The sequence below is a fragment of the Drosophila grimshawi genome, unplaced genomic scaffold (genome assembly GCF_018153295.1).
Source record: "Drosophila grimshawi isolate 15287-2541.00 unplaced genomic scaffold, ASM1815329v1 contig_44, whole genome shotgun sequence".
Classification (NCBI taxonomy): Eukaryota; Metazoa; Arthropoda; class Insecta; order Diptera; family Drosophilidae; genus Drosophila; species Drosophila grimshawi.
In genome coordinates, this window is record NW_025063240.1 from 3,968,851 (window position 1) to 3,981,903 (window position 13,053).

The 13,053-nt window shown below is 38.0% G+C and overlaps 3 protein-coding genes across 4 annotated transcripts; all 3 read left to right on the forward strand.

Moving 5' to 3' along the window:
• Positions 1 to 4,497: 4,497 nt before the first annotated feature.
• On the forward strand, positions 4,498 to 5,632 carry LOC6571330 (glycerol-3-phosphate phosphatase). Its single transcript, XM_001997495.2, has 2 exons — positions 4,498 to 5,295; positions 5,350 to 5,632. The coding sequence occupies exons 1-2, from the start codon at positions 4,529 to 4,531 to the stop codon at positions 5,540 to 5,542; spliced, it is 960 nt and encodes a 319-aa protein (XP_001997531.1). The 5' UTR covers positions 4,498 to 4,528; the 3' UTR covers positions 5,543 to 5,632.
• Positions 5,633 to 6,498: 866 nt separating this feature from the next.
• On the forward strand, positions 6,499 to 10,854 carry LOC6556504 (CD151 antigen). Of its 2 annotated transcripts, none has more exons than XM_032742391.2 (7): positions 6,499 to 6,622; positions 7,489 to 7,645; positions 9,079 to 9,162; positions 9,234 to 9,425; positions 9,907 to 10,002; positions 10,063 to 10,359; positions 10,422 to 10,854. In XM_032742391.2, the coding sequence occupies exons 3-7, from the start codon at positions 9,085 to 9,087 to the stop codon at positions 10,467 to 10,469; spliced, it is 711 nt and encodes a 236-aa protein (XP_032598282.1). In that variant the 5' UTR covers positions 6,499 to 6,622; positions 7,489 to 7,645; positions 9,079 to 9,084; the 3' UTR covers positions 10,470 to 10,854. The 2 variants fall into 2 exon arrangements, with proteins under 2 accessions (XP_032598282.1, XP_001985315.1); XM_001985279.2 differs by lacking the exon at positions 6,499 to 6,622 and adding an exon at positions 6,672 to 6,753.
• A 386-nt stretch (positions 10,855 to 11,240) lies between these two features.
• Positions 11,241 to 12,442, forward strand: LOC6556506 (glycerol-3-phosphate phosphatase). The gene is made up of 2 exons (XM_001985278.3): positions 11,241 to 12,061; positions 12,118 to 12,442. The coding sequence occupies exons 1-2, from the start codon at positions 11,310 to 11,312 to the stop codon at positions 12,296 to 12,298; spliced, it is 933 nt and encodes a 310-aa protein (XP_001985314.2). The 5' UTR covers positions 11,241 to 11,309; the 3' UTR covers positions 12,299 to 12,442.
• The last annotated feature ends 611 nt before the right edge of the window (positions 12,443 to 13,053 follow it).

The window sequence follows — 13,053 nt, forward strand, 5'->3', positions numbered from 1 at the left end:
GTGGCGGGGCTTCATTTCCACGCATACACACAAGTCACTGAGTACTCGCGTGCAATCATATAAAAAGCTTCAAAGTTAATTGATTAACGATGGATGGCAGCAGGGACGACGATGAGGGGAGGGATGAGGAACGTTTGCGGTTGCCGGATGTGCGTTGGACTTGAGCGAAAGTTGGGCAACAATTCGCAACAGGAGCACAATTTGCCTTATTAAATTGCCGTTAATACGGTCCTTGGCTAAAACGGCCTCTCGCTAACTAGGTCGGCAATAAGCCTACTAACTTAATCGTATACGCCATGTGGTATGTCGAAACTACTGATTAAGTCCTGTGCGTAGCATGACGTCTTGTTTGCAAAAGTTCTGGCATTTAACACAATTGGTTGTGGCCAGAGCGAAACTGCAACTAGTCTGTTGGCCACGCCCCTAAATCAATGCATACCCCCCATATGCCGTCCACACACTGAGTGTGGCTAAAATGATTTATGACTCGCCGGTGGACACGAATGCAAATGAAAATGGCAACAGCAAATACATACGGAAAACAGCAAACAAATACATAAGCAAATATACACACACATACACATGGAAAACACATACATAGTTGGGTGGAAAAAATTATGAAAAACAGATACGGATATGGATATGGATACGTGACCCAGCCGTATAGCTGGATATGCACTCATTGCACATAAGCGGAAATTACGGCTACAAGTTTGTTTTGACGGCAGTATAAATTTCAGTGATTGACGTTGCGTGGCTACTCTTAATTATAAAATACGAGTGAGTAAACATTAAATATTACTGCGAGAAGTTAAGCGTTAAGAGAGGCCATTCAAACTGTGCCCCCCTTGACACAGATAAACAGTAAACAGATACAAATATGGATACACGTAAGTCCACATCATTTTCCTACATATATATATATAACCCTTGGCCTGGCCTGAGTTGAACCAAACTTATGATATTTAAATAAATTTCTTTAACTATAAGTGGTTTTAAGTGTGGCTTCTCTTTAGTTGCCGTGCTGGCTTCGTGAACTGTTTGACTGAGGCAGTTGTACTATAAAAGGACTTCGTCTGGGGGTTAGATGTTGTCGTCGCTATGATAAAGAAACTTTATACGACTTTATTAAACATATATTTGTTATTTTTAAGATTATTTGCTTCAAAGTGTCGCAAATCTATTTTCCACAACTGACTTTAGATGGCAACACCGCGTTTTTATGAAATGTTCTAAGGTTTCTTCAATTCAAGGAATAAATTACTTTTCGCGGTTTTTCTAGGGTATCTAATATTATAATATATTATAGCAAAAGCGTCAACCACTGTGCAGCACTACATTATAGAATTTCACTATGTCATCCATCATCGTAAGTGTTGCAACCAGATTTCAGTTTAGTTTAAGTGCTCACTTCAAATAAATATTCAACTTTTCCTTAAATGCTTTGCCGTGTATGCTAAAAAATTAACTGCAACGTTCAAGGATTCAAGGCGTTTGCATAAAATACATATGCATTATTTATATACATAATTTGTCCTTGTCGGAATGTCGGCATTGACTTAAATTATGCACTCTTTACTGCTGACACCTTGTCAGCTAAATTTTATCAAAGTAAATAGAACAAGAGCAAATTGCTTCTTGATTAAAAACTTGTTTAGTCAGTTTTAGAAAATCCTTTGAAAAAATGCAAATTCGAAGTTTAGTTGAAAGTGTTGCTATTGTTACCAATTATTTTTTGCATTTAATTGTTTCACTAATTTTTTTTAAGTGAGTTGCTTCTAAACATAATTATGGACTCGATTTTCAATGCCTAAATGCACCAAGATAAAAATGAAGTACATATTTAAATGTTAATCTGGCAGATTTCAGATGTCTGCTGTCCATAGGCCTTTTGTGCCAGTGCGGCTAAGCTGATAAATGGAAAATATGGAGCGTGCACCCTGAAGCAAATGGATTTCTCTTACTCAATGAGCGGCGCCGGAGAAAAAGTGGTTTTCTTTTTTCTTTGTAAGGCAAAATGATTGCTTTTTGGTGTACTCGACTGTGCAGCTGGTAAAGGTAACTGTTCGTATTTCTTGATTTTACTCTGCCAGAGGGTATAGTATTTCTCTCTTGATAAGTGAAATGCTATGACAAGAGTATGCTTATGGATCCGATTGGCTGTCTGCCATTCTGTCGGCTTAAAGGACTTAAATATATGAATCACTTGAGCCGTTGCTTGGCTGTTACATGAATATTTGACATAGAATAAAACGCATTTCTATGGCTCAAGTAAAAACGGGATCAATATCAAGTCAATTACGAATTGCTTTAAGGAAGCGTATTTGATCATCGACATGCTAAACATGTAAATTCTTAGACGGAGTTTGTAAACACTTTGGTATTTATTGCCTGGAAAATATTTTAATTTTGTAAGGAAATTGCAGGCAAAGTGCAATATTGATTGCACACCTCATTGTTGCCATCAGTCAATGTGGTAAATACTCACTCAGATAGATTGTTTTCGCTCGATGGAATACTTGCGCAATTCCAGGCGAAGCCAATCACAGACCTGGCGTCCATTTCATCCATTTACAATCCGCACTTGCCACCGAGACAGCTAATGATGCTATCTGTGCATGATTTATGCGTCGATGTTCGATAATTTAAAGTCGTTGGCATTGTTCTGACTGTTGCCTGCTGCCTGCTGCCTTCTGGCTGTTGTCTGATAAGCAGCAAGTGTCAGAAATGGCACAAGTGGCAACAGCCTCAGCAATCATTTGGGCGTTAAGCTTTAATTTTAATTTTAGCTTGACAAGGACTGTAATTGGTCTTGGCTTGGCTGCAATGCACTAATTAGCATATAAATCAAGTCAGTTTTTCAAGGTATTAATTAGAGTACACAGCGCCAAAGCAGTTAACTTGCTCTTTGCTAACTCAATACAAAAGTTTCGCTTTGTGCCTCATTTCTTAGGGTTGTACGGCTTGTTAAATGGGTGGCTGTGTTTATTGACAACTACGCCTGGTCTGACAAAGTCTAACAAAGTCTGGCAAAATCTGGCCAAGTCTAGCCTGCTTTGGCCTTAAGTAGATTGCCAAAAAAAAAACTCCTTGTACTTTTCTGTACTCTTAATGGGTGAAAAGAGATCTCTTACAAATTGTTAAATTACTTTTTGTTGCATTTCTTATAAACGGATTGGAAATCATGCAAGTGGAAAATAAAAGCGATTCAAGCTCAAAGAAATTAATGTAAAATTCATTAAATACACTTGTTTGACTCTTCACTGCGCACATTCATAGCTTCCTGTATTTATCTGAGAATTGGTTTTATTTTAGTCAATGAAATAGTTGTCTGATAAAAATTATAAATAAAAACAAAAAGGGAAATTTAATTGAACTCAAGTTTTTGCCGTCTAATCCACATCTACGGTCCAAATATACATAGCATACTCTTAAGCTGTTTCAAAAAAATGTTTGCGGTCTCGTGTTTGGCCAAAAGCTTTGCCGCTTAACAAGCTTTCGAAATTGGTCAACTAATTTGCGCCGGAACTTCAATGAGCCGGCATAGCTGACGGCTATTTGACACGAGTAACGCCGTAGTCAAGGAAATCCGCCAAATTGTCGCAGATTTATGCGAATTCCAAAACACAAATAGCCGGTGTACAAACAAGTTTCCATGAATTAATGCCCAGGTACGCTTGGAAAAGTGTCGGATTTTTGGTCACGCTTAGGAGAACAATAACAACAACAACGGAATCATTAGGAACAGCAAAGTCAAATGCCAATTTAATTTAACGCCGCGGGTGTTGACCGCTTGACGCTTACATCCTTCTTGCCTCTCCGGCGGTCTCAAAACGCCGCCTGACGCCATTCCAAATTCGCGACTCTCCTTTTAAGTTGGTAATTTCATTGCGCTCAATTAAAAGTTGCTCCAATGCCACAACTTTGTGTTTCGGTTATTTTTTTTTTTTTTTTTTTTGGCAGTCTTCTTTCTGTTTTCTACTGTCCCAATAAGAAATGTTCAAAGTTTAGTGAATTAAATGCGCCACCGATGACCTTGTGAGCCACTCTCCTGGGCAAAACGACTGTCAACCAAAGCGTCGTCAAGTTGTGCACCGAGGCGTTAAGTAACTTTTTGCAAATGATTTGAACGGATGTTCTAAAAACCTTCTAGAAGTTGAAAAATCTGAATAGAACTTCAGCTTACGCAGATAAATAAGTTTAATTATATTTTGGACATAGTAAAAGGCGTGGCTTTAGTGGTTGGCTTGCGGTTTTGTTGTGCTTCACAACTTGAAAGTGATGCAAAAACTTCTTGCCATTAGTCGAATCATTTGTGGCGAGTTATAAAATGACCTTGGAAGTCGTATTAATTTTGATAGAAGGTGATAAGTATTAAAAGTATTACGCGTAAATCGTTAATCGTTAAGATTATTTTATCTCAAACATAGTTTTCGATGATTTTGCTGTAGTTTCAAAATAAATAATAAAATACATTATATTTCTACTGCTAGTAATACACAAATCAAAGCTGAACTTACTACGAACTATGCTGATACCTGGCATTACAATAAAGAAGGGTGTCTGTCAACTGCTTGCCTTGAACAAGTTTAGTGTGGGGCAATGGCTGAAGACCTTCGATACGATCATCTTTGATGCAGATGGCGTACTGTGGCGCGGGCAGCAGGCAATCGATGGCGCCCCAGACACATTCAATGCTTTACGTGCTATGGGCAAACAGGCATTCATCTGCACAAATACATCGGAAACGTCGCGGGAGAAACTGTGCGCCAAGGCACAAGATCTGGACTTCCTCATAGCCGAGGATGAGGTGATGTCGTCATCAGAGGCATTGGCCCGCTATCTGCAGCAACGCAAGTTTAATCGCAAAGTCTACATCATGGGTGGACAGGGCATCGCCGATGAACTTGAGTGCGTGGGCATTGAGTCTTTGCCACTGGACGAAGGCAAGATGATAGGATCCCAAATGGTTGATTATGTTAAGAATATAACATTGGATCCGCAAGTGGGTGCTGTAGCCGTTGGATTAGACAAGGATTTCGATATGCTTAAGCTCGCGAAAGTCGGCTGCTATTTGATGGATCCAAAGGTGCTCTTCCTGGCTACCAATCGTGATCACTCATTTCCTGTGGCCCCAGGTCACTTCATTCCCGGCTCTGGTGCCATGGTTGCTGCAGTGGAATCGTTGGCTAAACGAGCACCATTCAGCTGTGGCAAGCCAAATACGTTCATCTGTTTGCATCTGCTACGCCAGGGAGTCATCAAGCCGGAACGCACTCTGATGGTGGGCGACACGTAAGCAACTGTGCCTCAACTCTGCCTTCAATTAACACCAAATGTTGCTTTCAGTTTGTACACAGATATTCAGCTTGGGTACAATTGCGGCTTCCAGACACTGCTGGTTGGCACAGGCAACAATAGTCTTCAGGATGTGGCCAAGCTGCAGAGATCCAAGCTGCCTCTGATGTACCAGCAAATACCTGATCTGTATTTGCCCAAACTGTCCGACTTGCTCAAGTTTCTACCCTCCAGAAATTGTTAATCAAGTATTTATAAACATATATATAAGTTGTATATAATATGTGTGTATATATGGTATATAAATACTAAATAAATAATAAAAATAGTTGCATATTTGCGGACTTCACTATTTGATTGTTTAAAAATAAACAATTTTCAAGTTTCATCAAGATAGAAACAGAATGACGAACATGCGGACATGTCTGACTTGACACTAGCTTGTCGTCCTGATCAAGAACAGATAAACTTTGTGGAGGTCGGAAATGCGTCCCTTTAATGTGTTACAAATTTTGTGACGAAATTATAATACCCTCGGCAAGGTTACAGTGAGACAAAGACTGTGGCTTTAGCAAAAAAACGAACTGAAAACATGTTTTGTTTACTCTAAACATTTTCACATGCCATGCCTATACTAAAAATCAACTAACACCGCCAATCTCTGAGAGGTGACTAATTGTTACTCTGTGCTCAGCAGCGTACTTACTTTTTTCACATGCAGAATAATCTAAAAAAAAAAATCAAATACGTTGAATGCTGTTCATAGCTTTTCTCTAAAGTTTTTTGTTTTAAAATAACTTTTTCGTTTATTTACTTTTTAATAATATTTTCATATATACATATATATGTATGTACTTAATATAGTTATCTCCTTCCACTTGTTACATGCATTTGCACAGTTTCACTATTCCTCTGTTTACCAATTTTCAGGGTATAATAATAACAACAACAACAACAACCTTAAGTACTGAGACACTCGAAAAGTATTTGCGGTTTGTAAGCAATGCCGAAGCTGGGCTCTCTGCGCTGGCTTCAGGTAACCGCTTGTTGTTGTTAATTGTGCGTCTCTTTCGCACCAGCATTGCAGCGATGAGCATTGTTGTAATTTGTGCTGAGAGACAACAAAGCACAAGACAACAACGAAGCTCTTTGTCAGCGAAACTAATAAAAAACCGAGCTTCCAAACTGTTCCCATAACCAGTTCCAAGCCAGTGTTCGTGCGGTGGAGACGGTGGAGTAGCATTTTGGGAAGACGGCTGTTGACGCTTGGTTTTTGTTTTCGCAAAATTCATATACAACAAAATTACTAGAAATAAAACATAAAGTGAGTTTCATATTAAAATAAAAAATATATGCCGTTAACTAAATGATAAATAAAGTGATCTAGTTGGAGAAAGATGCAAAGATACCAAAGGATAAGTTGAAAGAGAAACACAATTGCACAACAGACACCAAGTAAATATCAAATTGAAAAAGTTGTTTGCCATGGATATGACAACAACACGAAAAGCAATAACAACAACAATTATAAAACTTAATAACAATTATCAACGGCAAGAGGCCGACCAATTTAAAATTACACAGAAAATATGAATTACAAAATTCAAAAATAATATGGAAATGAAAACTATATGGCATTTACAAATTGATTAAATAAATATTTGTACAAATTAAAATTATTAATTATAACATAAATACATGCGTTATGAAATGCATACATATATGCATATTACAGTTTCAACAGTAAACTCAATAAATCCGCAAGAGCAAAAAAAAAAACCGAAAACAAATGTAAAGGGAAAAGTCAAATCGTTGCAGCATGAAGATCCCAACGGCGCGATACTCTGTTATCAGCGCAAAATAAATTTAAAAAAGAATGTATTCCGGCGGGAAAAACGCATCGGTGAATAAAATTGCAAAAGTGGGCGTAGTTTATAGTTTTAGCTGTCAAGGGTATATTAAATTTGGCGTAGATAGGTTTAATAGTAGTAACAACTGGTGGGCGGTAGTAATTGTGATAGATAAAAGTCAAAGCAAACATCAAACATAGTTCATAAAGTTAGCGGAAAAACCACTTCGCTGTGATAATATAAAACCAAACAGTCAATTAGCTGTTCTTAATCAATACAACAAATGTAGAGCTGCATATTGAAATCAGTTTATTCAATATTTGTTTTTGTTTGTTTGCAGTTTTTGCCGAACTTCCTGCCATTTGCCGAACAGCAAAAAAAAATCCCCGTAATCAGCGCTTTTTGTAGTGCAACAATTCAACTTGTTGATTATTAAATAAACCGTCAAAATTGGTTACCTAACGAAAACCTCGTTTGTGCTAAGGGAAGGCGACCGAGTAAGTCACATTTTTAATAATCCTCCGATTAATTAATTCAATGCAATTAGGTTGTGAATTATATTGTTGATTGATTAATCGCCTGAGGTTTTGAATTTCTCTTTCTCATTAATATCATAGCTATTTTATTTTACATGAAATATCCGATTTTTTTTAATTGCGTTCAAAATTATGATTAAAATTAAGATTTGAGTTGTTGTGAATGAATCTTATCTTATCTACATAATATTTGCATATAAAGTACATTTTAAGATTGCAATCTGAGACAGCCCCAATAATACGAATTCATGACTAGTTTTGCACGTGCTGTTCAAAACAAATTTGCTCGGTTGTATAATGAACATATTTAAGTAATAATAAATGAGGTTTGCTAATTCGTTTGCATTTACATTCGTCAGTAAAAAAATCACTTGAGCTCGTCTGACAACGCCCCATAATTAATAGATAGTTCAATTGCTTGGATGACTTACTGACATCTAAGACACGATTCTACCTAAATAGAAGTACTTACATATATGTAAATGGTTGTTGTTGTTATTCATATGACACGACAAATTTCACATACTAACAGTGTGAGAAAATTATTTAATAACCGCAAATAACAGACACGCTTCAGGGGCACATTTAAATTTTCAAATCAAACTCAAACTGAGATGCCGTTCAGATACGAATAAGTAATACATATGTAAATATATATATATATATTAATGTGTGCGTATATATATATATATGTAGAGGAACATTACGATGCGTCAGAACGTCGCGTAGAGTCTAATTACATATAATTTATGTAGAAGTCGAAGCAAGCAATTAAAATGATTAACATTTACGAGGTTTGCTTTAGAATAGCGCATGTACTTCAATTACCTACCTACCTGATTACTTAAAGTACAACAGCAACAACAGAAAAATAAAAATGAATTTAATTTTATAACTGAGTATTTTTATGACTCGTCGATTTTCGCGCTCCTTCCGATACCGAAACATATTCCCAGCTCACAAATAGATTGGTGAAAAGCTCAATATTTCAAGTTGTTTTTTACACAAAGTAAGCTTTAAAGCAAGTACATCAACTAACAACAACAACAACAACAATAACAACAACAACAACAGTTGTCTAGCGCTTCGCCTTGGTTACGTCAACGACGACAACGTCTAAAAGTGGGTCATGGTTAAGTGTATTTTAGCCCAAGCTGCGATCGTTGCCACAAATGCGCCGTTCATTCACTGTTTACGCATTGCTCGCAACGCTACCGTTTTTGAACACAGCCTAACTGTTGTTAAGACTCTCTTTATCTCATTGAAGCTAGCACATTCCACACTCCACACTCCACATTCCACACTCCACACACCACATTCCAAATTTCACCTCTCACTCCATCTCTCTCTCTCTCTCTCCCTCTCTCGCTCGCTGTATCTCTCTCCCGCACCAGGACGACATGGGGTTTAGTTCGCGCATGGACTGCTGCGGGCAGTTCGTCAAATACAGTTTGTTCATAGCGAACTTTGTGATGTTTGTAAGTATTATCTTGACTTGGCTCTAAAGTAGTGCTCATCTTAGTTCATTATTTGTTCACTCGATTTTTAGGTTGGCGGTGCGATTGTCTTCTGCTTGACGCTCTGGACTCTGGTGGATCGCAGTTTTGTTAATGAGCTGCTGGGCACGAATCTCTTCTCGGGCGCCGTCTATGTCCTGCTGGTCACATCGGTCATCATTTGCCTGGTCTCGTTTTTGGGCTGTGTGGGCGCTGGCAAGGAAGTCAAATGTTTGCTCTTATCGGTAAGTTGTGAAGTGGCAGTGGACTATATTAAGATATATAATATAATTATAATTCTTATTTCTTTAATTGTTATTAACAAGTATTTATTTGAAGTTAAGTTGCAATCGGATTTATTTATTCAAACGCTATCTTAATCAGGCTTATTTAAAAAATGTTAAAGTTTTATGATTTTAGAGATTTTTACATGAGACTTATGGAAATATTAATAACATTATTTTTCAATCATACATTTTCATATATTTGGAAATGCGAATATATATATATAGTATACGCTGTTACCCAGATAATCTTTTCGATATACTCCAGCTTCGGCTTACTTCTTATTCTGTAAATAGGTCAAATACACGCATAATTAGTTTGTTATTTATGAAGATTAGATTTATGTATGTATTGGCATACATAGACATATGTATTTATTATTCGCTGCTTGTCTTAGCAGCACAGGTGTTAACCACATATACATTTACTTACCATCTCCAGTATTTCATCATTGTTGCGTTGGTTTTCGTGACCATGCTAATTGGCGGTGTTTTGGGCTACGTATTTCGTGAGCGAGTGCAGCAGACAATGCGACAGGTAAGTAGCTTATGGTCAGCATTCAAGTAGAGTACTAATCCATGATGGGTGAAATTGTAGGAAATGCGCTCCACAATGGCACTGTACGGAAGTCGACGTGAGATTACACAGGCATGGGATTTGACGCAGGAGCGTTTGCAGTGTTGTGGCGTCGATACCTGGCACGACTGGAATCGTTACGGACCGGTGCCGGAGTCCTGCTGCCAGGAGTTATTTGGCGGACAGCGCAAGGAGTGCACCATCTTTCCCACCATCACGAATCTGTATAATCAGGGCTGCCTCTATGTGACAACCAATTTCATTCGAGATCATGCGGCAGTCATTGGAGGCACATCCATTGGTGTCGCTATACTCATGGTAAATACTCCCCGCTTCAGCTTAGCTAGCCAGTTTCTTGATCTACATGTTTCATCTTACAGATCTTTGGCATGATATTCTCTTGTTTGCTCTTCAATATGATTGAATAGTACCACATTGGAGAGGAGCTGATGCCGCAGGTGGAAAAATGAAAACCATTTTTATATGTATTCCATAATGTTAACTTAAGAGTATTATCCACGTGTATGATATGTGTGTGAGATCTGTTACGCAAAAGTTTTCTGCGTCTTCTGTATTATGTATATAGGCTTATATACTTAAACTTATGTATGTACGATACATCTATACTGTAATGTATGCCAAGTGGTTTGTCAATTTGTACTTGTGCGTACTTTTGTTACATAATATTGTAGTATCTTTTTATACGTTTTGTAATGATGTAAGACCCAAAAATGCAACCTCTATATAAAATTGTTATATTTAAAAGAATACTTGCTAATCTTAATAATAGTAGCTATTAAAAAGTAATCAGTATTTCTATAGAGGGAATTATGAATTTTTAAGGCGATCAAACTAAGGTATTATTCTTGATTTTTTTCGATGGTATTCAACAGTCAAATTTATAATATTATATAGCAGAAGCAGGAACTATAGCATTTGAAAGATATATTTATTAAATTTGATATTTAATGCATTATTCATTTTCATAACTCTCGAGTAAAAATACTTTAAAATCAGACAACCATTTCATACACTAACCTTGCACATTAATTTCTTGTCCGAAACATTTTGAAATTTGCCTGAAGGAATATTTAATGCTTAAGACCCTAAAATATATTTTTTTTGCTTGCTTAAGTGAACGGAAAATATTTCATGTAATATGGCTTTGTGGCTTCAAAAATTTGTAGTGGTTTTGCTGTCTAGGTTGTGTAGACATAAAAATCCAAATTTTCGACTCAGAAATGTTCAATTGTATTTGCTAACGATAGATGATGTTTAAGCATAGCTGTACTCACCTGACCACATTGACCAAGCAACGTGTGCTCCAATGGTTGGGCACCATTGAGACGGTGCTATTCGATGCGGATGGGGTACTCTGGGACAATGACAAACCAATTGCTAGCGCCGTGAATGCCTTCAATACGTTGCGTGCTGCTGGCAAGCGTAACTATATTGTGACTAACAATACGACTGTTTCGTGCGATGGTATTCTGAAAAAGGCCATCAGCCTTGGGCTGGAGACGGATAAGGACCATATTATAAGTGCATCGCTGTCGGTGGCCGACTATTTGGCAAACAAGAAGTTTCAGAAGAAGGTGTTCCTTGTGGGCGAGTCGGGCATTAGTGAGGAACTAGCCAATTTGGACATTTGTTCATTTACTGTTAAGCCGGAGCCAATGAATAAATCGATGAAAGATTTCACTTTGGAATTGAAGCTGGATCCAGATGTCGGGGCCATTGTCGTTGGCAGGGATGATAACTTCAATGTGCCCACACTTATTCGAGCAAATAGCTATCTGCAAAATCGCCGCATTCTTTTTCTGGGCGCTGGCATGGACAAGGGCTATCCTATCGGTGAAAATAGAAGAATGGTTGTTGGTGGAGGACCAATTATAGCCGCGATTAAAACTGTCAGTGAGCGTAAGCCACTTATTCTGGGCAAGCCCAATCCATGGATGCTGAGGCGGCCAATAAGCGCTGGTCTCATTAATCCGGAAACAACGCTCATGATTGGCGATACGTATGTAAAAAGTGGGTCAACTAATAATTTCATTTATTTATTCTTCACTCTTAAAGCATCCAAACTGATATAATGTTTGCCTATAACACTGGATGTCAATCGCTTCTGGTGGGCACGGGGGTCAGCAGCTTGAAAGATGTGGCCAAGATACGGAATAGCGGTAACGACAAAATGATGGTGATGGTACCGGATTTCTATTTGCCCAATCTGGAGCCTATTTCCGAGCACCTTTGTTAGTTCAATTTTTGAATAAACCGGAAAAGGGATGACCTAAACAGTAGGAGTATGCTGCCAAGCTAATCTCGATCCTTTTCAGTTTCCATTTTACCTTGTTAACTAGCATTTCCGCATATAAAAATCAATATTTTGCCAATAGCTGAATCAAAATTCATTCACAGTTTGTCGCCATTCACTTTTCACTTTTCCCTTTATTCTGTTTTTTTATTCTCTTGTCTGAAATGTCTGCCATAATCTTTACTCTGGCTGCGGCGGAATCCTCGTCAAAAGTTAGACAAGTGCAGCCACCGCAGAGCTCGACACATTGTCAACGCAATGAGGGTTGCCTGTGGTGCGGCTGTGGTGCAGCCTCTTTTGCCTCTTATTTCCCACCCATGCACTTAAGCTGCCACTTGCTCTTGCCACTTGCCACGGACAGATGACGCATTTTTTTTCCAAGTGCTGTTTCCCGAAATAGAATCCTTCAATGACCAGTGGCCACTGTTAGCGACATCTGTGCACGGCATTAAAAATATATATGACCCTGCGAAGTGTGTGGAGCACACTTGTTTAGGGTTCCGTTGTCCTTTTTTATACCCTGTATAGGTATGCAGCATGTGTTAAGCCGGTTTATTACCTAACTGTTGGTTGGTGTAACAATTTGGCATTTTATATTGTGTACTCATAAGCAATTCTTTAAGTGCTGGGCTTGCTTAAAGTTTGCTGTTTGCTGTGTTTTTCTAAAATCGATAAACATGATAATTGCTGTAAGGGAA